At 42.2% G+C, this 25,891-nt stretch overlaps 1 protein-coding gene across 1 annotated transcript in view; it reads left to right on the top strand.

The window, feature by feature from the left end:
* Positions 1–25,891, top strand: part of LOC138977312 (sacsin-like) — a 69,772-nt gene that overhangs the window by 3,827 nt on the left and 40,054 nt on the right. The window contains exons 2-10 of the mRNA XM_070350213.1: positions 8,418–8,565; positions 9,032–9,250; positions 10,590–10,906; positions 12,681–12,821; positions 13,521–13,855; positions 17,727–18,364; positions 18,997–21,386; positions 21,834–22,052; positions 24,881–25,688. Of these exons, the coding sequence (XP_070206314.1) occupies positions 8,418–8,565; positions 9,032–9,250; positions 10,590–10,906; positions 12,681–12,821; positions 13,521–13,855; positions 17,727–18,364; positions 18,997–21,386; positions 21,834–22,052; positions 24,881–25,688 (5,215 nt within the window). The remainder of the gene's footprint in view (positions 1–8,417; positions 8,566–9,031; positions 9,251–10,589; positions 10,907–12,680; positions 12,822–13,520; positions 13,856–17,726; positions 18,365–18,996; positions 21,387–21,833; positions 22,053–24,880; positions 25,689–25,891) is intronic.

The raw sequence follows: 25,891 nt of genomic DNA, 5'->3' as shown, positions 1-25,891 counted from the left end.
GATCTGTCCCTTATACAGAGTCCGCCCTTGTGGCACTGGAAGAGACAGGGAGATTTAACCTAGAGTTAGCGTCTCTTTCGGAAACGCTGCCTAGGTCTCTCTCCCGTTCTATCGTTACGTCCCTGGAACCGTTGGCATGCGGCCCGTCTCGGGCATTTACACATTGGTTACTAAGGTAATCAGTCAGTGAATAGCGGGTATAGTGCGTTCAGGATTCAGGCTACTCTGGAAGGAGGGGTAGGCTCCCTTAACCAGAGCGCCGCAGCTGTCAAGTTTCCTGTCTAAACGGAAGCAAAGACAGTGATACAAGTACATTTTTCCCCTCTGAATAGATTTCTGAGACAAATCAAATTCACATAGGAGACACCCACGTCAGTCAGAGACGCACTCAGACCAGGAGACTGGGTGATGTCAATCTAGGACTCTATGTCAGACAGCTTACGGCTAGCTTCAGACGTATAAGCCTCTTTGCTTAAGGATAAACGGCTGCACAGTTGCATGTCAGCCACTATTGCCGGACAACATGAAGCACTGTCAAACCCTCGAAGTTTTCATATTAAGTGTTACGAACAGAACTAAGGTCCCCATCATGTGGCTACCCTTATGTTCGGCACTAAAGCTTTTTCCGCATTTGGGGATCTTTTTCCCTGACGCAAAAGATAGGAATGTGGTGTTTGGCAATTACTGTTAAAACACACACCTTCTGGTTCGGTGTTTCAACTCAAGCTTTACGTCCCTCAAGGCCTTTTCTACCGCGAGTTAACAAACTACACTCTTTTTGTAGTTTTCCCAGCGGTGGCCCCTGGATTTTGCACAATTTGGCTTTGCGCCAGGAGTTTTCTTCTACTTCGCAAATAGTACTCTTTGCCTCTAGATTAAGCCAACGAAGGCTGAATCACGAAACTTCAGTTTGAGGGATGCAGCTTCGGATACATACTCAGATCCCTCTGCATGGTTTCTAACAACATTTTAGTCTGAGTCACTTCCGCACATGGGCAGAAGATGATTGAGCTTACCTTTACCCTCGGGGATATCGAACTTGAGGTTACCAGCACTTGAAGTACCAGTTAATGGAACCTTGGCTATGCAGTGACCTCTTCTAACAGAGTCCACTTATTTTCCAAAGCCAGTTCTCTTTCCTTGAAGATATTTTCTCAAGGTTTCAGAACTAGCTACATGTAATGCCTCTAGCCATACAGACATCGGCAATTAAAACTCGTAAGACGCTCACTCACCCCTCCCTTGGGACAGGATTTGACAGGAGCATGGTCTGAGAGCGGATCAGGTTACCGATACCCAGTCGTGTCTTCCCCGATTGCGGGCCGATTAACACAGAACGAACAGGCAATCAGGTTTTCAATACTCCTGACATTTCACCCCTGCTTTGCAAACAGGGAAAGTATACCCGCTTCTTGCAGCCGTGGCACAGACTTCCGTTCACAGCCAAAGGCAGCAACACGGTCTTTTCCGACCACCGAGGTTAACAACTATTGAGCCCGGTTACTACCGGGATGGGTGACCGTTTGGAACACGGGCCCAACAGGCAATCTCTTTAACAATAACATTCAAGCTGCGGCCTTCAGGCTTCAGCTATTGTACTGTCGTTTACTCAAACACAACATCAGCAGTACTTCGCTCCCTAGAGAGTTACACTACCGGTTTTCACCGGAGTTCGCCTCCCTTTCTTTCAAGCCCCCGCTTAGGGACTTGGGTAGTGTACATAGTTCTCACTGATACCACTCCTGTAGCCATTGAGGACTACGGTTGTTTTTTCTGGAGCTTGATTTATTCTTTGTTCTTCATTCTTTTCCTTGAAAAGATCAGTGACATTCTGTTACATTCTCACAAACGGGTCCTTCCTCTTCACTCATAAGTCTTATGAGACAAGGGGACAGAAAAAAAGGGGGGGGCGCATGTTCGTACTTGGACAGTTCTCCCTTGGGCTCCTTCCAGACTGTGCGATATAGAGCATGGACCTACTCATAGGCCTTACCTGAATTAGGCAATGTTTCTTCCTAATCTTATCAGCGTGTCTTACTTAGCTCGCAGTATAAGATTACAGGTCTCCCTTAACAGAGAGACCATAGGCTAGATAGCGTTTATAACCAAAGGGTCACAGCAGGACAAGTCTGAGTCTTTTGGTACTGGAGTTTCTATGCTTCACAGATTTTGAACTGCTACAATCGCTCACCTTCATAAATCTGACGTGTGAAACGCTCTCAGCTTTGCTTCTAGCTACGGCACATAGAGGTAGCGAGATTCACGCACTCTCCCGCTTACTGGGAGACGTAGTTTCAATAGAGACGCTCTATCTCACTTGGTTTCGGCCCAGACTTCTTAGCCAAGAATCAGAAGTCAGGATAACCATCTTCGATGGTCTATTTATTCCTCTTTATAGGATTCTCGCCACAGGCGAACCAGTCTTATGAATCTGACCAGTTAGATCACTATGCTCCTTCCTGTCTCATACAAGGAGTTAAAATCACAAACAAAGCTACTCTTATCGTCTTTGAACACAAAGAGAGATAAGGACATATCTAGGTTGGTGCTAAAATCAGGAAGATTATCTGACGTCCTAGACTCCTCCTACTGGAGATCGGAGGATGTCTTATCTAATTTTATCTGCGCGACATTTCCAGTGCGCGGCAGGACGGTACCAAGGCGTTACCAGCAATGGTAGCGGCAGGGCAATGGTTGCCTAGCTCATAGGTGAGCACCCCACCACCTTAATAAGCAATCTGCTATATGTGAATTGGGATAAGATATGTAATTTAATCGAAAATTTTAATAATTCATTTTTATTTGATTAATATACTTACCCAATTCACATAGTAAAGTTCCTCCCACCTACCCCGCTTTAGATTCCCTAAAAATAAAAGGGCGCTTCAAACAAATGAATAACATTTCGTTACAAGGTGCGTTTGTTGTTGTGTACCTTTGAAACGTATTCATGAATAGATAAATAAGTAGATAAATAAACGTATTGATTAATAAGACCTTGTAAGTGACATATATGTATCCAGAGATTTTAAGGATGGTACGCCAGAGCTATTATAACCTTAATCCATAAAGGAAAAGACCTCACAAGAGATAACTTGTGTAACTGGAGACCCATCTCCCTTACAAATACAGACTATAAATTATTAGCAAAATGCCTTGCGCTTAGGATGTCGAATGTTATAAGTGATTTGATCTCAGAGGATCAAGTGGGATTCATTAAGGGTAGAAAAGCTAGTAATATTATCCGATTAATAGATGACGTAATTGAACATATGAATAATGAAAATAAACCCGGTATTTTATTGGCCCTAGATTATACACGTGCATTTGACTCTATCTCCAAGGAATTCATGCTATGGGCTTTCAGAAAATTCGGATTTGGCGAGAATTTTACGCATTGGGTTAAAGTTCTCACAAATGAGACCGAAAGTAGTATTAACTACCTTGGCTGGATTTCCGAACCATTCCCGATTGAGACAGGAATTCGCCAAGGCTGCCCGTTTTCGCCAATGGCCTTCATTCTCGGACTGGAAATTCTTGCAATAAAGATTAGAAACGATCCAAGCATACACGGACTTCGATTACCTCGCTCCCAGATAGAGACTAACAACTCAATTGATATGATAAAATTAGCAATGTACGCTGACGACATTAGCATGCTATTACAAGGAAAACAAGATCTGGAAAATGCAATGAAGCTTGTCACTGATTTCACGAAAATATCACAACTAAAAATTAATAAAAACAAAACGGAAGCAATGTGGCTAGGATCTCAAAAGGACAGCAGAGAACATCTCTGTGACTTAAAATGGAAAAAACAACTAAAGATTTTAGGTATACTCTTTAAAAATGATGTCACTGCATCAGACATAAATGAGAATTGGTCGGAAAGAATCGAAAAAATAGAAAGAATAATAAGCATATGGTCTAAAAGAAACCTTAGTATCACAGGCAAATTATGTATTGTAAAAAGTTTCTTGATTTCACAATTTGTATACCCAATGCAAGCTTTAAGTGCTCCAGCCACTATCCTACAGAAAATAAAGATAGATAGATATATATAATTTATTGCCAAGTGTACAATACATGAATGAACATAAAAAATACACGAGGAAAGCAGCTTGCCGTGTGATAAAAACAAAAATAAATAGCATTCATACATCTCTGGCGCATAGCATCATACATACATGGGTAAGACAATTTGGTATCACAGTAACTAATACATACACTATACAGACATGGTGAGAACTATGAAACTCTAAGAGCTATCGGAACCACAATAAAAGTACGCAGAATAAGATAGGATCCCCCTCCCCCCCCCACTATCAACTACTGTAAGAACTGAACATGTTCCATACTGATAAAATGTACCTCTAAAACAGCACATAAAAATAAACTCTTCCAACACATCACAGTGGTTAAATACAATCTTATTTCGATTTTTATGGAAAAAGAAGTACACAAATACGCGAGCCTTTGAAAAGGTAAAAAGATGTGTAATGTGCAACGTAGGGGAGAATGGAGGTTGTAATATGATAAACATAATAGATATGCAAGCCTCCTTTATGATGACATGGATAACTCAGTTAAAAATAGACACATCTGCCAAATGGAAATTAATACCAACCTACATCTTTAATGAAGTTGGAACAAACCTTTGCTGCCTCAATGCTACTGCCAATCCAAAAACATTTTTAGGACTCGAAAAAGTCAAATCTAAATTCTGGAAATCATGTCTAATTAAATGGCTTGAATTCAGAAATATATACCTGTCCAATACTGAATTCAAATATACCTGTCTCTGGAATAGCAAAGAGATAATGTACAGAAATAGACCTCTGTTCTTCAAGAGATGGACAAATGCATACATAAATTACGTCCAAGATATATGGACAGACGAGGGATTATTACCACTCGCACGTATTGCAGAAAAAATCGGGGACTACCCTGCTCTGCTGTTTGATTATAATGCAATGCGAACCGCGCTCATTGCGCAATCATTGCAAGCTGACAATAACCAAACTCAAGAAGCGATTGTCTCTCTAGAACCTCAATCTCTTAAAAACTGGACTCCCAAAAAATTTAGATCACTACTTACCAAACAAAAAGCAAGTACTCCTTGCTCAATACATTTTTGGATGAATAAATATAACTATAAAATAGAAAGAAATCATTGGATGATAGCAAACAACTGCACCAAGGAAGAGCGACTAAGGCTACTTCACTGGAAGATATTGCATAATATCTACCCCACTAATATCTTACTACACAAAATGAAAAAACGTGAAAACAATCGCTGTAGTCTGTGTGGAGATATTGATTTCATTGAACATTTTTTCTTTAAATGCCCAAGAATATCACTTTTTTGGAAGAACGTAGAAAAGCAAATTTATATAAAAACAGGTTCACAGATAAAATTAAAAGAAACTGACGTTTTATTTGGTTTCCAACCGAACAAGCAACAGGACCAAACTATAAGAAATATTAACTTTATTCTGCTTGTTGCAAAAATGTCAATAAGTATATACAAATACGGAGAAGGCTTTGACCCAAATTGTATATTTGAAAGAGAGCTCTCCATTCGGCTTTTTGACTGAGAAACCCAGTAATGTAAATGACTCGTTGCAAATGTCAATGTATTAACTAAGGTGAACCAATGATGAAAACAATTATGACGAACAGCAAAATATATCATTATTATTAATTCATTTAAACACAACCATGGTAATAGAGAGAGAGAGAGTGAGGGAGGGAGAGTGAGGGAGGGAGAGAGAGAGAGAGGGAGAGAGAGAGAGAGAGAGAGATTGAGAGAGGAAGAGAGAGAGAGAGGGGGAAAGGGGAGGGTGCGAGAGAGAGAGAGGTAGAGAAAGAGCGGAGGGAGGGGTGGGAGAGAGTGAGCGAGAAAGAGAGATTTTCGAAGATTGTCCATTTTAAACGAAAGAATGATATTATTGCTATTTATAACCCTATCTGTTTATGTTTAAACTGTTCAGCATCGCTCACAGTATCAGAGAGAGAGAGAGAGAATGGTAGGGTTTATGTTTAAACTGTTCAGCATCGCTCACAGTATCAGAGAGAGAGAATGGTAGGGTTTATGTTTAAACTGTTCAGCATCGCTCACAGTATCAGAGAGAGAGAGAGAGTGGCAGGGAGGGTGAGAGAGACAGAGAAGGGGAAAGGGGGGAGAGAGAGAGAGGACGATTAAAGATAGAGAGAGGGAGAGAGGGGAGGGGAGGGAGAGAGAGGATGGGGAGAGAGGATAGAGAAAGAGAGAAAGTGTGCAAATGCCAGTTGACGGAGAGAATTATAGCTAAATTATAATTGATTGAAAATATTGTACATTTTCGAAGATTGTCCATGTTAAACGAAAGAATGATATTATTATTATTTATAACCCATTCTGTTTACGTTTAAACTGTTCAGCTTCGCTCACAGTATCATACTCGTAGCGAGTCATATTGTAACTGAGGTTCAAGAGAGGAAGAAAAAGAAGAAAAGAAAGAAAAGAGGGAAGAAAAGAGAAAAGAAGAAAGAAAAAAAAAAGAAAGAAAAAAAGATAAGAAAAAAAAAAGAAAAAAAAAACAACAAAAAAACCTTCAATCGTTTTCGAATAGCAATATCAGCGGAAGAGACTAAAGAAATAAAAACCAACCAACCAACCAACCAACCAACCAACCAACCAACCAACATTGAGCTGCAATGAGATGATAACTATTGGTTTTCCCATTTTAGAGGTAGATCAATGAATTGACTTTGAAAATGTACTATAATTTCCTCACTCGAAATCATTACTTTCGATTTTACGCACTGCCACAGTTTGCACATCCCTCCCATCCAGGGCATTAAACGCACGATGAAAGCGGAAAAAAACAAAACAAAAAAAAAACAACCTATAAAATAGAAAGAAATCATTGGATGATAGCAAACAACTGCACCAAGGAAGAGCGACTAAGGCGACTAAGGCTACTTCACTGGAAGATATTGCATAATATCTACCCCACTAATATCTTACTACACAAAATGAAAAAATGAAAAAACGTGAAAACAATCGCTGTAGTCTGTGTGGAGATATTGATTTCATTGAACATTTTTTCTTTAAATGCCCAAGAATATCACTTTTTTGGAAGAACGTAGAAAAGCAAATTTATATAAAAACAGGTTCACAGATAAAATTAAAAGAAACTGACGTTTTATTTGGTTTCCAACCGAACAAGCAACAGGACCAAACTATAAGAAATATTAACTTTATTCTGCTTGTTGCAAAAATGTCAATAAGTATATACAAATACGGAGAAGGCTTTGACCCAAATTGTATATTTGAAAGAGAGCTCTCCATTCGGCTTTTTGACTGAGAAACCCAGTACTATCATGCTATTGTAAATGACTCGTTGCAAATGTCAATGTATTAACTAAGGTGAACCAATGATGAAAACAATTATGACGAACAGCAAAATATATCATTATTATTAATTCATTTAAACACAACCATGGTAATAGAGAGAGAGAGAGAGGGAGGGAGCGTGAGGGAGGAAGAGAGAGAGAGGGAGAGAGAGAGGGAGAGAGAGAGAGAGATTGAGAGAGGAAGAGAGAGAGAGAGGGGGAAAGGGGAGGGTGCGAGAGAGAGAGAGAGAGGCAGAGAAAGAGCGGAGGGAGGGGTGGGAGAGAGAGAGCGAGAAAGAGAGATTTTCGAAGATTGTCCATGTTAAACGAAAGAATAATATTATTATTGCTATTTATAACCCTATATGTTTATGTTTAAACTGTTCAGCATCGCTCACAGTATCAGAGAGAGAGAGAGAGAATGGTAGGGTTTATGTTTAAACTGTTCAGCATCGCTCACAGTATCAGAGAGAGAGAGAATGGTAGGGTTTATGTTTGAACTGTTCAGCATCGCTCACAGTATCAGAAAGAGAGAGAGAGAGAGAGTGGCAGGGAGGGTGAGAGAGACAGAGAAGGGGAGAGGGGGAGAGAGAGAGAGAGGACGATTAGATATAGAGAGAGGGAGAGAGGGAGAGAGGGGAGGGGAGGGAGAGAGAGGATGGGGAGAGAGGATAGAGAAAGAGAGAAAGTGTGCAAATGCCAGTTGACGGAGAGAATTATAGCTAATTATAATTGATTGAAAATATTGTACATTTTCGAAGATTGTCCATGCTAAACGAAAGAATGATATTATTATTATTTATAACCCATTCTGTTTACGTTTAAACTGTTCAGCTTCGCTCACAGTATCATACTCATAGCGAGTCATATTGTAACTGAGGTTCAAAAGAAGAGAAAAAAAAAGAAAAAAAGGATGGTACGCCAAAAACAAATTTCTATACAAATAAGTAACAACATGAATAAATAAACGGATTCCTAAGACTTTTTTTATGTCATTTTGAAATTTAAAGCTTTGAAAGTATACTGTCTCCATTCAGATGCCAGGACTGTGTGTCTACAACGACGCCCTGTTCACGGAAGAGGACTGGCAGGGCATCAGGAAAATCCACGCCAGTGTCAAGGTCAAGGACCCTCTCAAAGTCGGCAAATTTGGACTGGGCTTCAAGTCTGTTTTTCACTTGACAGGTTAGTGCTTTCTTCAGTGCAGTATGATAAAACCATGTCTTCTGTGGATCAAAAAAGGTACCCTCTACTTCTCGGACGTCCCAGAAGGAACATAGTTTATAAACAGGTTGTTTTGTTTTAACTCAAATTGGGAATCTCGAGAGACTCTCTTTGTTATGTTGGGCATCCCCTTAGTTACCAAGTAAATAAAGAAAATCCCAAGGTTGTGAGAGCTGTGAGTGAGGAGTACTAGTTTTATTTGTGTGTATGAAGCTTTTAAATCCAAATTTGCTTTGGTGATGAAGAATGCTTCCTGTCCTACAGGCACTATGCAGTCTCTAAAGGAATAGCCTGTAGTATATGAAATTAATTTGCTTTTTGTGAATCATGAAAAATCACCAATCCATTGATCAATCATGCATTTCCTTTGCCTTTTTGAGTAAGTCGAGAAGGACATGTATCTTCATTTTCGCTGGTTAAAAACACACTTACGCGAGAATAGCTTGTCTCTGTCACTTCTGCTGTATCCCAACAGATCATCCAATCATCATCAGCGGACCACACCTGCTGTTCATGGACCCGTTCAGAGAGGAAAGGGAGGCAATCTACATGACATCCCTGGATGACCTTGACCGAGAAGAGTGGAACACGTTAGGTGGCGCTCTGAAGCCTCTGCTCCATCTGCTGGACAAAGACTCCCTTGGTGGTGAGTGATGTGTTGGAGCCCTTGAACTTTCTTGTGAGAGGTGCACCTTGTAACGTGGGGAAAATCACAGAACATATTTTGTATCTGTGGTTTTGACAGGTATTGGCTGTGCGAAACATATGTTCCGCCCCGTTCCGTTTTATCATTGAACACAATGCTTCTAAAGGCTATAAAAGAGACATATATCATATCTTGTAAGTTCCACCTCAAGAAAAAAAGTATTACCTATTAGTTAGATAATCTATTGTTCATTAGATGTAGATATGTGCATGACTCGTTATCTCCGGGTCAGATTTCGTAAAAGATTCTCTGTTCATTTTTATATTTAGTCAAGTTTTGACTAAATATTTTAACATCGAGGGGGAATCGAAACGAGGGTCGTGGTGTATGTGCGTGTGTCTGTGTGTCTGTGTGTGTGTGTGTGTGTAGAGCGATTCAGACTAAACTACTGGACCGATCTTTATGAAATTTGACATGAGAGTTCCTGGGTATGAAATCCCCGAACGTTTTTTTCATTTTTTTGATAAATGTCTTTGATGACGTCATATCCGGCTTTTCGTGAAAGTTGAGGCGGCACTGTCACGCCCTCATTTTTTAACCAAATTGGTTGAAATTTTGGTCAAGTAATCTTCGACGAAGCCCGGACTTCGGTATTGCATTTCAGCTTGGTGGCTTAAAAATTAATTAATGACTTTGGTCATTAAAAATCTGAAAATTGTTAAAAAAAAATAAAAATTTATAAAACGATCCAAATTTACGTTCATCTTATTCTTCATCATTTGCTGATTCCAAAAACATATAAATATGTTATATTCGGATTAAAAACAAGCTCTGAAAATTAAATATATAAAAATTATTATCAAAATTAAATTGTCCAAATCAATTTAAAAACACTTTCATCTTATTCCTTGTCGGTTCCTGATTCCAAAAACATATAGATATGATATGTTTGGATTAAAAACACGCTCAGAAAGTTAAAACGAAGAGAGGTACAGAAAAGCGTGCTATCCTTCTTAGCGCAACTACTACCCCGCTCTTGTCAATTTCACTGCCTTTGCCATGAGCGGTGGACTGACGATGCTACGAGTATACGGTCTTGCTGAAAAATGGCATTGCGTTCAGTTTCATTCTGTGAGTTCGACAGCTACTTGACTAAATATTGTATTTTCGCCTTACGCGACTTGTCTTATTTACAACAAGGAATTGTTAAATTAAGTTAGTTAGTTAGCTGTTGCTTTTTGGGTCCAGCGGACCATTTAGGCCAAATCAGGACCCCGTTAAATTAAGTGTTATTTTCCTACAATATAAATGTATTAAACCATCAGATCTTTCTTTGCAGATAAAAACTTTAAAGGCACAGTGTTTTGGTTCCCGCTCCGTCAGACGCCGTCAGAATTATCCCAGACAGTCTACAGCCAGCAGCGGGTTCAGCAACTCAAGCAGGCGTTCAGGGGGGAAATCAGCACCATGCTGTTGTTCCTGAAGAGACTGGAGAGAGTCGAGGTATTCTCTGCACACAGTGAATCGCAGTCTCCTGCCCCTACGCTTGACTTCTCCGTGGAACTGAGCGGAGGGTGTGTGGCGGCCGTAAGAGCCAGCAGGGAGAAATTCCTGTCTGGTATCACCACCAGGGACAGACTTTGTCCCCAACAGGAGGTAACCCTTGCTACTTGCACAATCGTCTGTGTGTTACAAATTGGTCACGGCCGCGCATAGCTTGCCTCTTTACTTTTAGCAACACCAGCTGCGCTACCGCGGATCTAATCTCCTGAGCGGCCTGCGAGCCACCGAGAGCTGCCAGCGGCGAGCACGCTGTTACGCGATACCCCAGCCGTCAGCGGGCTGATACTGCTCTTTCAGTCTGCGCGGGGAAACACACTGCCTTTGTTTCAATAGACAAAATAATCTTCCCATTCATGCAGTTGCAACACTCTTGATCTCATCACATAGTCCAGTGAACACAGTTTACATAGACACCAAACACTCCTGGAGAAATGTGAGCGTGATTTGCACTAAGCCCGTTATAATGCATGCATTCTACACGTCTTACAGCACAGTCACATGTACACAACACAAACAAGCACTAACTTCCACCCATGCTGTGTGGTGCATGTAAGATTTTTGACAGAAGAAATTAGGTACTAGCGTGACTACAGTTTAGCCTCTCTACGAATCACTCACTGAATTTTGGAAAACACGTCATCAGCGCTGTGGAGGTCGGGGTCAATAAACAGACTGGTTCCACACTGTCTGCGGCGCGTACTCCAGTTTCGTGTTGGTTCACACAGACAGTTAGCGAGCCAAAGGCCGTTTGTCAGTTCTTTGTGCCACTGGTTTATCCACTCCTTATTCGCCTAGTATTACTATTAGCTACCAGAAATTTTACTGTCCGATTTTGGTTTCTCTGAGATCTTTCACCACAGATTCTACAAAGAGCATTTAGTTTTTCTAAATGACTTGATTCCGAGTGCACTGTGGCATCCATGTTTGTACAGAAGCTTCTCTATACGCTAGTTTTATTTCTGTCTCAATAACATAATAATAAAGAGTGTCCCCGAAAATCTCTCAGTCACATACTAAAGAGCACACATCAAGCAACTGGAATCATAAATGATATCGGCACACAAATCGTGATGCACAAGATAATCCATTTTGAGAACACAAGAGACAGCCGCAGACCAGTATACTCCACAACACAGAAAATAGACTATACACAGGTTATACTTCTGTCTAAATTACATTACTCTAAAGGGTGTTGTCGGAAATCTGTCAGTCACATTATAAAACACACACACATAGCAATTGGAATCAGCAATTGATATCGGCACAACAACTGTGATGTAGAAGATAATCCACTTTGAAAACACAGGAGACAGCAGCAGACCAGTGTACTCCTCAATACAGAAAACAGAACAAATTCCAGAGCCAAGGAGTGACCTAGAAACACTGGCTGCCAGCCTCAGCTCTTATCACTAGCCTGGCGGGTCAAATTACAGCATGCAGCTGGAAAAACTTAAGCGGTGGTTTTGGGCAGAATTCGTGAGCCGTGTGGTGAGAGCAGAATTAATACAAACCCAAAGGAAAATTGTTTGCAGAGTCCTAGTCAGTGCTAAGGTTTTGTAAAGTTCTTACAGTTTTTGTCACATAGCAATTGAGTTTGTGTTGTTAACGGTTTCTATGCCAGTATGCTACTGGGTCACTGTTGAAGATACTTGGTGAATTGATTCCTATTTGTGTGCGTATAATTAGTGCAATAAAGTGTTGGTCCTTGTTTCAATATCTTTTCTGCCCCTCACTGGGTACATATGTTGCCTTTGGCAGACAGTGAAAAAATCAATTTCCCAGTTGCTCAGCAATAAGGAGTCTTATTTATGTTAATCGAAATCCGAAAAGCAGGTCGTTGCAAGATAGGTGTGTTGTTGGATTGCAGGTAGTTGTGTCCAGTCACCTAGTGGTCAAGGTGGTCAGAGCAGTGGCAGGCGGGGTGGAGAGAGACGAGGAACACTGGCTGGTGGTCCACTATCACCAGGGAACGTACGACATGTCCTCTCAACTCACATTTCTCTGCCAGGTCCGTGACAATAATACCTTTGTTACAAGACAGTTCGAGTATTCTGAAGGGTTACTTGATGATAATAAAAAAAAGTTTGCAGTTTTGATGGTGTATTTTTCTTAAGCGGGACTTCGGGAATGTGGTCTGTGCTCGACGGACTCTAAAACCCATGTGTAGCCTAGCTGGCGCAAAGTAACATGATAATTTCCAGAATTGCAATGAACAGAAGCACGTTAAAGATCTTCTAGTATGTGTGAGTACGAAACTTTTTAGTCTAGGTTGCTGCTGGGGACCAGAAAGGCAAGCATTTTATTTTAATGTCCAATAGGTCAAAAGCAATTCTGCAACAACACAAATGGTTTGCTGTGCTTGATTTCAGTAATTGTGTTACTTGCACATACACGACGTGATATGAAAAAAATAGAGGTGAGTAACTTTTTTCTATGACTTTGTTTTGAGTTTCATTCAGAAGCTACTCGGTTTTTAGTCACAGGATTTCATCTGCACGATTTCCTTGACTTGGTGAGTGGAAAGATCTTTGACCTTGTTCACTATTTCCATTTTTACAAGGCAGAGTTAAAGTTCTGACCCTTCAAATGTAAATAAAGACAGTCTTGAAGACCAGGGGTGTCTGGAAGAGTAAAATCTACATTATAATTTCGATAAGCGTTGCATGTTTTCTATTCAAATGCCGCATTCGTACTTTTTATTATACAGAGGAAATATCTGACACACCGACCGTACGTGGGTGTCGCTGCTAAACTCAACAGCCCAGCGGAAGCTTTCCAGGGTCAGCTGTTCTGCTTTCTACCGCTACCCCCCGAGACGCCGAGCCCTACGGGGCTGCCAGTGCACGTGCACGGGTTCTTCGAGCTGAGCCAGAACCGACGTCATGTGGAATGGCCCAAGGGGGAGGGGGAGGAGGGGGAACCGAACGACGAGGCAGCATTGTGGAACAGTCTGCTGGTTAGGGAGGTCCTGCCTCGTGCTTACGTCACACTGCTCACTGAACTGGTCAACTCAGCTGGGACTGGAGCGTCCCTCTTCACCAGGTGACGTATGACTGGCTGTGCAGCATTTCACATTGGATTTTTTTGTATTATTCTAGTCTAGTCTAGCTGAATTTTTTAGTAATAGAGACTCTCACAGATTAATTTAGCCCAGAGAAAGAAAAGAATTATCACAAGACAGTATACTGTGCAGAATGTCCATGAAATACATTAATTTGTCTCATAAAAGTTCTTTTGGGCGCTTTGGCGCAGATGAATTTCCTGAAAACCTAACAAAGATCATGTTCTTATTTTTTTGATTGACTCACTTCAGTAATCTGGAGCGTCTTTGTACTAAGCAGTTTTAGTGGACGAAAAAAACTTATTGTTGGTGTGTTTTTCTCGGATGTTATTAATCCTAGAACTTTACTTCTAGGATTTGATGGCCTTTAAACATGACTCAATGTGGTTGACCTTTGTCAAATGTCAAGGTCACAGCGGAGTCATGTTTTGGTCACATAATGGAAAATTATAGATTTTTTTGCATGTTTTTAAAGCTAGACCTTTGAATTTTAACACACTTCTAGGGTTTGTACACATCCAGATTATCGATTTATTGAGCGTTTATGAAGCTTTATCTTTGATACTTTCCACGGTTCCAGAGTGTGATGACTCGTAGACATCAGACAAGTCTGGAAGATCCTGGAAATATTTCAAAGTTACAAATAGGTTAAATTTTAAATTAAAAAGTAGAAAATTATCGATTTCTTCAATGTCTATGGAGCTAGGGCAACATATAATTTTGTGGGGAGGTTCACTCTCTCTCAACTCAACAGACTGGATGGCGGGATTTCATCGTTTTATTTAAAACCCCACGTAGAACAACACGCAGTGACCTGAAAACATAATACAAAATTGTATTAAGTTTCAGGAAGCAAGTCATGAAAATAGGCAATAAAATCAAGTAATGTTGTAACAACAAGAGCGGAAATATTTACATAATTATTCACAACACCATAAGTACTAGAGCAAAGAGTGGCACAACACAACATACCGCAGTCCTAAAAACAACATGAACAAACCATGACTAGAGAGTCAAATGCAAATTACACAAGTAAGTTCAAGTCGCTATCAGAGTTTCTAGCACAACAGAACACAAGCTTATAGAAAGTCAACGTGTACAGTGAAAACTCTCAATCTCATTCCTCACAACATCACTGACAAGTTACTTTATGCCAGGATCAACAAGGGACTGTTGGGTATGGGTTATACATCAAATACTCTAGCGCCTAATCGGTGAGCAAACAATGACCAACCAAACAACAAGAACAGCAACAAATAAACTGTACTGTACAACAACTAAACATACAAATACCGACAAATTAAACAAGTAAACAAACAAACCGACAGTTAACAAACAAACAACGCATAAATGACACAAAAGGATTCTAGTAAAAGAATACAAAAGACCTACAATATATGTATACAAAATAACCAAAGTCCTGAATGGACTAAGTCAGTAAGTACTAAGTCAGTAAGTAGCACTATGTACTGACCAACTGTACATCAGTTTCCTACCACAACAAGGGAAGTAACAATTGAGGGTAATCATTCTTCAAAGCACAAAATTTGGGAGATGGGAACACACACAGAAATACAACACAGGCACACGACAAACACACTTAGGACAACAAACACATAAACAACCAAACACACAAACAAACAAACACAACACAGGGGCATAGTTATGTTACAATCATCAGCCTTGCAACAGAAACTAGGTCAGTAGTGACACATAAATTACATTTCTGGCAGCTAGGCTATGTATAAATTTGACCTACATTATATACATCCAAGGTTTGCAAGGGCTGACTCAATTCTATCAACCTGAACTGAGAACAACTCAAAATCCTAGCCTGAGACAAGAAGAATAAACTGGCAACCAGAAGAATAACATTTAGAGAGAGAGAGAGAGAGAATTAAAGGATGAACACACAACTAACAGAATATAACAATGACAAGGATGTTATAGGACAATAATAAGAAATCATACCACAATTCAATCAATGTACTGATTAGATCAGATGGAGCGAGAGTCTTAAAACTGATAACCATAACCCTCTGATTTCACATTAATTAATCTCCTTATCCGTTCCCGACATGAATCTCTTTATGAACAGCTAACAGCTCTCTTGAATAAAAGCAGCTTCTTTCCGTAGTGCTTCCAAGCGAATCGAAAATTTAGAAAAGGCACAACTCTTGATGAGTTACATCATACTCTTGGTTGATACAGGTAACCGGCTCAGAAAGAAACCAATGTTATCATATCAACATACCCAAATGATGCGTCTGTAATTCGGCCGATTTACACGAACTTGCCAATGCTAAACAAAATTCACCAAGCATCCTAGCTGAAAGCTTGGCATCCAAAGCTAACTGCTCAATAGACCATACAGTCGCAACGAAACATCGTTTAGTCTACAGTTTGATCTGACAGACTATGACGTAATGTCTAGACATCCTGACGTAACCTCAGCTATCAGTGAAAGACAAATACTCCATCAGTTCAGTCATCAACAAAACATAGCAGTAATACAATCATGATCAAGTCACAATAAATGGCATAGTTAAACAAAACAAGAAAATCATTGTTTACTTACAGTGAACTCAACTCTTTGCCGACATCAACACAAGTTGAACAGGCTACATGTGGAGCAGTCTCTTTTTCCTAGCTATCTGAGCGGGCAAAATGCCTCCTTTTCCTGGGGCTAGCATAATACTCGGAGTCAAGGCGGTCTATTGTAGCGAGCGATTAGCGAAGTCGAACAATGGACTGAGTGATACCCCGCTAGCCTGAGGCTTATATACGCTGCTAGCGGGCTGCTTCGAAAGCGCCTCCCTCCTCCCACAAAAACGGGCCCCAATTCCTGGCTGACGGCCAAATCTGTGTTTGTTTAGAAACTTTGACAACTGATAACTTTACGGAGAATGCATGCATTTGCAATCGGTTTGTTGCTACAAAACCAGTGTGAAAGATACTTTTTAACTCATGTTACAAGATATAACTTTAGAAGTCCAGACCAAAAGATAATTATGATTAATTACTCAGAATGAATGACCGATTAACGATCAAAACCCAGCAAAATAAAGATTGCTAAACTCGATCACTTCCTGCACCAAATACAATTCACTCCATTACAAGATGAACTCCTGAACTTTCCATACATGTGTCATACTTGTGGTAAAATGGAACTTACGACGAGTTATGTGACGTTAAACTTGATAAAGAAACACAGATACTAAAATGACGCGTGTGACGTCACGCGGCGAGACACCGGTCGAACTGAGAGGAAAACTTTGATTTACTCGATCCAAACAGTTATTACTGCACTTTAACTCAAAAAGTATCTTAAGGGAATAAGAAATGAAGTGCACTAAGTTAGATTTATGGAAAAGTTACAATTATGGAGATAATAGGGAAATTCCAGACGTCACCTACTGGGCGCTAAAATTCAGATAGCGTGGGACGTTTGGGTCGGAACTGATCGAACATTAAAGCAATTTAAGGAACAACATGGCCTTAACAGGTACTTAAGCACGAACATACCGCAACAAAATATCTATATCCATTCATTATTAACATCTAAAAGTAGGATATAGCCTTAGATTGCATAAAATAGCATGCACGTGCACTCAATAAGTCTAAAAATAGATTTTATGTGGGACAAACATGGCCGCCGCTCGAATGTAAACAAGCCGTTCGTGTCGTCTGCTAAGGCGCGGAAAGTTTGTTAGACCACTTGGCTGCTGTAAGGGCACTAAAAGTGCACATTGTCACAATTTGTTTCTGATTCATGTGAGCATATGCTCTTCTTGTTATGAATATTCTTTGATTGTTCTTCAAGTAAATGTATACTTTATTGCTCTCTAATAGCAAAACATCACCAGAGCAGACCGTTGCCATGACAGCGGATGTCCTGTACCAGCTGTGTCCCAACCACTCCAAGCTCACCACTCACTGGCAGCCGTTGCTGGCTCCTTTCTATCGGAAACTGTCCACCTCTCGGCTCTTCTTCACCCAGCTACAGGGAGGCTACTGGGTTTCCCTGCACGAGGCTGTGGTGATGACGTCTCCTACCCATGACGGCCTGGACGAGGACACGGAGGTCGCGGTGGTTGAGGTGTACGCCGTGTGTCGGGTCAACCTGGTCCGGCTTCCCCGGCACGTGCTGCACGGTATGAACGAGGTCAGCGCGACCTCTGTCACTTGTGTCAGCCCTCAACACCTCAGCGATCTGATGCAAGCAGACACCACTTGGTCTGGAAAACTTTTCAGTGACCAGAAGTGTCTGATTCTGCGTTACCTCTGTCGCCATGGTGACCAGCCAATGCTGCAAGGCCTGGAACTGTTGCCACTGGCGGACGGCTCGTTCTGCACGCCTGATGATCACGTGGTACACGTGTGTAGGGATGACCAAGACCTCAGTCTGTTCTTAGGACTACCTGACCGCCTGTGTCACGTGACCCAACCAGATGGGCTTCAACAGTGTCTCCAGGGACTGGCAGAGTCAGGTGATCACATGTTGATATCAATATTTTGGTTTGAATTGACTGAGCAGTCAGTTTTACACAAGAAACAAATTAGAAATGAAAACAATAAACAAAAATTGTCTTTCTGTGGTAGAAGTATAAATATCAAAACCGAAAGCAAACAATCGGCACCCCCCGCGGGTTAGGGGGAAGAATTTACCCGATGCTCCCCAGCATGTCGTAAGAGGCGACTAACGGATTCTGTTTCTCCTTTTACCCTTGTTAAGTGTTTCTTGTATAGAATATAGTCAATTTTTGTACAGATTTTAGTCAAGCAGTATGTAAGAAATGTTAAAAAAAAAGTCCTTTGTACTGGAAACTTGCATTCTCCCAGTAAGGTAATATATTGTACTACGTTGCAAGCCCCTTGAGCAAATTTTTGATTAGTGCTTTTGTGAACAAGAAACAATTGACAAGTGGCTCTATCCCATCTCCCCCCTTTCCCCGTCGCGATATAACCTTCGTGGTTGAAAACGACGTTAAACACCAAATAAAGAAAGAAAGAAAGAAACAATAGGTGTGTTCTTCTTGAGAAAAAAAATGTGGTGACGAATTAAAAAGTGTGTATGTTTGTTTGAAAAGTGTGCTCATGTGTAACATATTTTGTCACACAGGATTTGGGAATCTGAGATTGCTAACTGACGACACAGTTCTGTCACTGCTGGCGGACAGTTTAGCGACCCAGCACTCAGGTCGCTCTGACATCACAGTATCACGTGAAGACCCCTGGATCAGACAGGTGTGGTTATACCTGAATGAAAAGGACCTGCAAGACTTCGACCACCTGCCCCTTCTGCCTTGTCCCCATGGCAACGACCTGATCCTCAGACCCCTCCAGGGCACCTACCTGTGTGAGAGGGAGAGACTGGACGGCTTTCCTCCCACCTCCTCGGCGCTGAGCCAGGCTCTCCGTCACCTCGGTGTACATGTCATCCCCAGTCTTCCTGACTTTGTATTGCGTCACAGTGACGTCATCCACTCCCGCGTGCAACCAGCGTCCCGTCTCGGTGTGCTCAAGTGTCTGGCGAGACTGGCTGAGGAAGACAAGAGAACTGTCCAGAGGGCAGTGGTCAAGTTTAACACGGAGTCCGATGTTGATGCAAAACTTGCCTTGGTGGACATTCTTGCTGAGGGGAAAAGCAGAAGTGAAGAAGATGAGAAACACGAGTGGGAGGCTGCCAAGTCTGTTCTAACAAACCTGAGACTCTTCCCGGTGTGGTCAGCATGTGTAGCATCAACAGCAAAAGCCAAAGTTCCCAGTGTTAAGACGGGCAAGACGAAGAACATCAAAGGAAGGAGAGAAAGCTTAAAACACCCTTCAGGAGAATACACCAGTGTCCAGGAGAATGGTCACATGACTCCTGACGTCAGTAGCCACGCCCTCCTCCCTCCTGCCATCAAGTGCTCACCCAAACTGCTTTACTGTGACATCACAGCCCACCGCCAGATTGCCAGACAACTCGGAGCCAGGGAGATGACCTTGGAAGACCTTGTTGGCAAGACCCTTGCTGATCTTCCACACTGCTCAGACCCAGGTTCAGCTGCTGACGCCACAGTGTTTGTGACGTACTTTCTTCAGAGCTCTTTGTTTGAAAACACCTCTCTGCAGAACCTGGCAAGGGCAATCAGGTTTGTGCCTTCCTGCGTGAGAGAAGAGCTGCACAAAGCCGCAGACCTTTACGATCCCGAGGACAACATGCTTCAAGATCTTTTTGCTGGGGAAGACCGATTTCCTGCCAGACTGTTTCTTCAGGGAAAGGGAGCTCTACTCCAGAATCTGAAGGTGCTTGGTCTGCGAAGCAGTGCTAAAGTCACGGCTCAACACCTGATTCAAACAGCCACAAAAATCGAGGAGCTCTGCAGAAGCGAGAGATCAGAGGACATCGTCACCGCACAGAGAAAGGCCAGAGCAATGTTGACCTTTATCCAAAAACACGGCCACTCACTGACCACAGACACGGTGCAACAGCTGGCCACGCTGCAATGCCTGCCTTGCGTCACAAGCAGAGACCACGCCCCGCCTGGCTTCCCTGCCGCGCTCCCTGTGTGTCCGGCACAACACCACGACCTGGGCATCTCGCGTGCCGTGGACATGTGTCACTACGACAAACTGGAGCTTGTCGGGTCCGTCAAGCCAGTGTTGCTTGCACGCCTTAGTCCTGATTGTTCCATTTCTTCCTACTTTTACCAGCCAACTGCAGATGATGTTATCAACCAACTGAACATTGTGATTTCCATGTTCAATAAAAAACAATCACAACAGTTTGCCACCATTTTGCTTCGCATTTACAGTGAGCTGAATGCTATGTATCGTGATGGTGTGAGGGTTGTGACAGAGAAACTGAAGGACATGAAGTGCATTTTGACGGAGAAAGACGGGTGTTTCCGGCTTCCGGGTAAGTTCTGGATAGCGGATGAAGACACCGATGACCTTGACCTGTCGCCATACTGCTTCCCGCTGCCCTCTGCCCTGGTGGATGCGGGTCTTGACGAGCTGTTCGCGGCGTGCGGCTGTCACCAGGGACAGGGATGTGGAGTTCTCACAGAGGTCCTGCAGGAGATTCAGACCAAGCACGCACAGCTTTCCTGCGATAAAAAGGCTTTCAACAAAGATCTGAAACTTGTCAAAAAGATCCTTCAGGCTATTGTGAACAAAGGGGAATATAACCAGGAAGAAATTCTCTTGCCTATAGACTCGGCCCGCCCCACAGAACTCAGGTTTGCCAAGGCCAGAGACTGCACGGTTGCCCCAGACCCCAATGAAATAGAATTGCTTGCCGAGGAAGAGGAAGGAACGACCCTCGTTCATCCTGATCTTGACAAGGACGTTGCACTGACACTCGGAGCCCTTGACCTGAGGGGGAGGATAGTGGCTGAAATGGCTGACCTTGAAATTGATGAATCAGAATTAGGTGACTCAGAATACGGCCAGAACGAAACTTTAACGACCAGACTGCACAACCTGCTCCGTGAGGGCTACACTGACGGCTTCTCCGTTCCCAAGGTGAGACCGGTCAACCTCTCGTGTTCACCGATGTGTACATGTATGAAAAGCTGCGTTTTACCAATCAGACATGGAATCGCTCCAATTGCAGTCCCAATGATTGTGTTTTATTGTAACAAAATTAAGAAGAAATAACTTGACTGGTGTCAAGCGGTTGAAACAGTTATCTCATTGACTTAACGATAATCTGTTATGTAGCTGACGTATGAATGCCATATCAATGTTTATGAAAAAGAGTCTGAGCTTTTTTGATTTCAAAGTCCCAAAAATGGCAAATGATGAGCAAACCCAAAACACATTGCAGGCGACTGCTCATTAGATATCTGTTTCCGATTCTAAACTGTCCTGACACAAAGTGTGTGTTGTACGTGACTGCTTATAATCAATGTTTCATTATTGACGACCGATTCTGAACTGTCCTTACAAAATGTGTGTTGGTGCCTGCAGGAGCTGGTGCAGAACGCAGACGATGCCAGGGCGAGCGTGGTGAAGTTCCTGGTGGACGAACGAGACAACGGCGACTGGAGGAGCGGACTATTGACCCCCGCCCTCGCCGACCTGCAGGGCCCGGCTCTCTGGGTCTACAACGACTCTGTCTTCACCAGGACCGACTTTGACAACCTGTGCAAGCTGGGCGGGGCCACCAAGAAACAGGACTGCAGCAAGGTGGGGCAACACCAGCAGCTGTCTGTTCAATTGTCAGTTCATGTCTTCTTTTTAAAAAAAATTTTTTTATTTATATAAAATAAAAATGAAATATTATGAAACTAGGTATTGAAGTTACCACTTGTTCGCCATTTTCTTTTATCTGAATGTGTATTGATTACCATTTTAGAACGTGTTACATAAGCAGTCTGCTTGTTAACGTTCTTAATGTTGTTATTGTTTGTTGTTGTATCAAAGAAAATGAATAAAACACGCTTAAAACAAACAATCAGATAGTCTGTAGTCTCGGTGTTGCTTTTCGTGTTGATCTGTTAGTTTCAGGCCGGTGTGACGCCGTCATCTGGGCCCTGTCGTCATATTACCCCCTCGATTTATACTCGAGACTGAAATGTTGTTTCCGGGTAAAATTAATGAAGTGAAATTATTAAAGAAAATTGGTGGTGAAATTTAATAGATTTCACCCAAAAATTCGATTTCTTCGAAAATGTGTACCGAGTGGTTACGTCCCTTGAATGAGAAGGGAAACATTTCAGTTAGGATGAATCCAATTTCTCAGTTAAATACAAACAAGAGGCGAAGCCTTCGAGGCTCCCGTAAGAAATCAACAAACAGTAACATAACACAAACTCACTCACTCCGTAACACACACACAAACACACACACACACACACACACACACACACACACACACACACACGCACACACACACACACACAGTTAAAACTAACGCATCATATCAACTCCATGTATAATTTTCAAAAGAAGGCAAACAGATAAAATTACTAGGGTAATAGGTTAGGTACCTGTCATGTGGGCACTTTTTCCACTGCTGTCCTCAGTCCTATACTTTTCATCAAGACTTGTCACCATGCCGAGTAGATCTAAATTCGGAAGTCTTCATGTGGCTGAGGCATATATCTGACATAGCGTCGATCTTGTTGTAGGTTAACCTCCTTTCTGAAACAAATGGCAAAATGCGATTAGTTATGATGACTACAACCTACACAAATATAAACAGTGTTTTGAAACAGAATAGTCAGGTTATACAAGCCACTTTACCTATGCAGCATGGTAACCCTACAATATGCGAAACATGTCGACTGCAGCAGCCTGGTTCTTAAAATAATTCTGACGGTCAACACAGCCAGAAATGCCAACAAAGACAAGAAAGCTGTTGCAAGGTAAGCTTACCAAACGTTACATGGCAAATCATATGATAGTGCGTAAACAGCAAACAGTAGATCTACAATCAAAGAGAGGATCGAGTCTGGAATGAAACGCGATACAGATCTAGCATTCAAAAACTGTCTTTCACGTTCAAGGAAGTTGTTGCAAAGTACTTAAGACTTACTAAATTGTACAGACAAAACCATGACAGTGCATGTTTTGAATCTGAGGAAAAAATCGTGATCATTTTGACTTTGAGAACAGATTCATTCCGTTTCCTTATATCTGCATGTTCAAGTAAATGGTGGACAGTTTTTTTTGGGCAGAGTAAACTTAACTTGAGACTCTACTGCAAGTCTTGAAATTCACATAAATCGAACCACGAGCAAAGACATCCAAACATTACAGGCACTTTAGATCAACTCATTTCACTAGAGGTGACTGCCTAGCACTGTGTTTGACATCCGTGTCTGCTGAAATAAAAAGAAATTAAAACAAAACGGATTAACAGTAGGTGACACGTTATCAGAGTGGGAGACACTAGATCTGTCTCTGAACTTACCGGGATACGGCTGCAAGATCGACACTGACTGCCGCGCTTTCGACAGCTCTTCCTCGCGTGGACATTGGAAACACGCTGTGCAGATCAAATTGTAGGAAATCTCCCTTTGGTATCTTCTTTATTTACTTTTCTGGAGCTTAGAAACCGAACAACATGAAATCGTCTTCCCCGGCGAATCGGCGAGGTGAGAACTGGACCACAATCCTTCGCGCGACCCCTGACCTGATCTTGACACCTGACCTGCCGTCTACATACCAAACACGACACAAACCAGTCAACTGCTTGTACCCCTTCAAAACCCCCCACCACCCGTTTTCTTTGGATACACGCTTTAACTACACACATGCCGACACAATGTTGATCATTGCTTCAATAATTTGAAGATGGTGCTTGAAAATTAACCACGTGAAATTAGTATTTCGGTGTTTAGCCAAAAATGTTAAAGTTTCTACCACAGACATACATACATACATACATACGCACGCACGCACGCACGCACAGACAGACAAAGTTTACCATCGCATAGGCTACACTTACGTGAGCCAAAAATGGGTTGGACAAATTTGGCCCCATGAATGTAAGGTTAATGTCCTCATGTAGAGAAACACAAGACAGCTGTATTTATGTTCAAGTTGTCTTGGCATTGTGTGACGGTTGCTGTTAGCAGCCAGCTTGAGTATTTTGGTTTTTGTTCAATTTCTGATGCCACAATGAACACCAACAAACGAACGTGATGACAACTTTTATGCATTAGGTTTTTATATTTCTCACAGAGCAGTTAAAGATCATCCGCAGTTGCTTGCACATTTTGACACGTGTTCATGAAGAAAAGCATATTCAGCATTTTCCAAATGACACTCTAAGCATGAATTGCACGCAATGTATCTTGATATATGTTCAGTTTTCTTTTGAGGTGATTGCTGGTATTTAATGCCACCATTGACGCATTTTGAATTGAACTATTTTTAAATTTGTGACGGCAGCGGGCACATTGGCATCCAATAAACTCCGCCCTGATATGGCCCTTCGTGGTCGGCTGGGCGTTAAGCAAACAAACAAACAAACAAATCCAATAAACTTGTTGTTCCCCTGTCAACAGGTGGGGAAGTTTGGCCTGGGGTTCAACGCGGTGTACAACGTGACTGAGGTGCCCAGCATCTACTCTGGCAGCACCCTGGCCATGCTGGATCCTCACCAGCTCTACCTGGACAACAAACGCGGCAAGAAGATGGACTTCGGGGACATCATGAACAAGGTGCTGCTCAGACGGATGCCCAACCAGTTCAGGCCTTTCCAGGGGGTGTTTGGCTGCGACATGTTGAACAAGGACTGGAAGCCGTTCTCCGGAACTCTCTTCCGCTTCCCGTTCAGGACAGAAGGGCAGGCAGAGAAGAGCGAGATCTGCCAGGAGGCGTTCACTGCAGAACGACGAGAGGACTTCATGGAGGGCTTGATGTCCAAGGCGGGCAACTTGCTGCTGTTCCTTCAGCACGTGAAGCGCGTGGAGCTGTACCGTCTGCCCAGAGACTGCAGTGACCCGGCACAGGCACAGCGCCTGATGGTGGTGACGAGAAACTCTGTGCCTACAGTGCCTCGCCAGTTGTCAGGCAACGAAAGCATCTTGGAACATTTCTCAAAAGCTTGGGAGTCAGCAGTTGAACATGGCCAGTCTTTCCACGAGCAGAACTTGACTGAAACAGTGACTGTTTCCATGGAAGCTGAAAAGACGGATAAGAGAGAGGGAGAAACGACACAGAGCAAATTTCGCATTGCCTGGACACCAGGGGCAGGAGAATCGTGTGACACAGCACGTGAGACAAGCAAGGAAGGCTTCGTACCGCTGGCTGCTGTGGCGATTCTCACAGATAATGACGGAAGGATTATGCCAATTGAGTCTTGTCCTGAAGGTATGTGTGAATTTTGTTATTGCAGGCTCTGTTGATATTTTGTTTGTTAAAAGTTCACAGGTACATGATGTACGCACTTCCGTATTAACTTTGATGGAATTTTAAAGTTGGTTCACATGCATGAATTTCACAATTCTTAGTCTGTTCACTGATTTGGTTTGACTGGGACATGCGGTGACCTTAACATTGAATAATAAATGTTT

This window comes from Littorina saxatilis, linkage group LG9, assembly GCF_037325665.1.
Source record: "Littorina saxatilis isolate snail1 linkage group LG9, US_GU_Lsax_2.0, whole genome shotgun sequence".
In the NCBI taxonomy this organism is placed as follows: Eukaryota; Metazoa; Mollusca; class Gastropoda; order Littorinimorpha; family Littorinidae; genus Littorina; species Littorina saxatilis.
The sequence above is the reverse complement of the archived record's forward strand: the minus strand, read 5'-3'. Positions and strand labels throughout refer to the sequence as shown.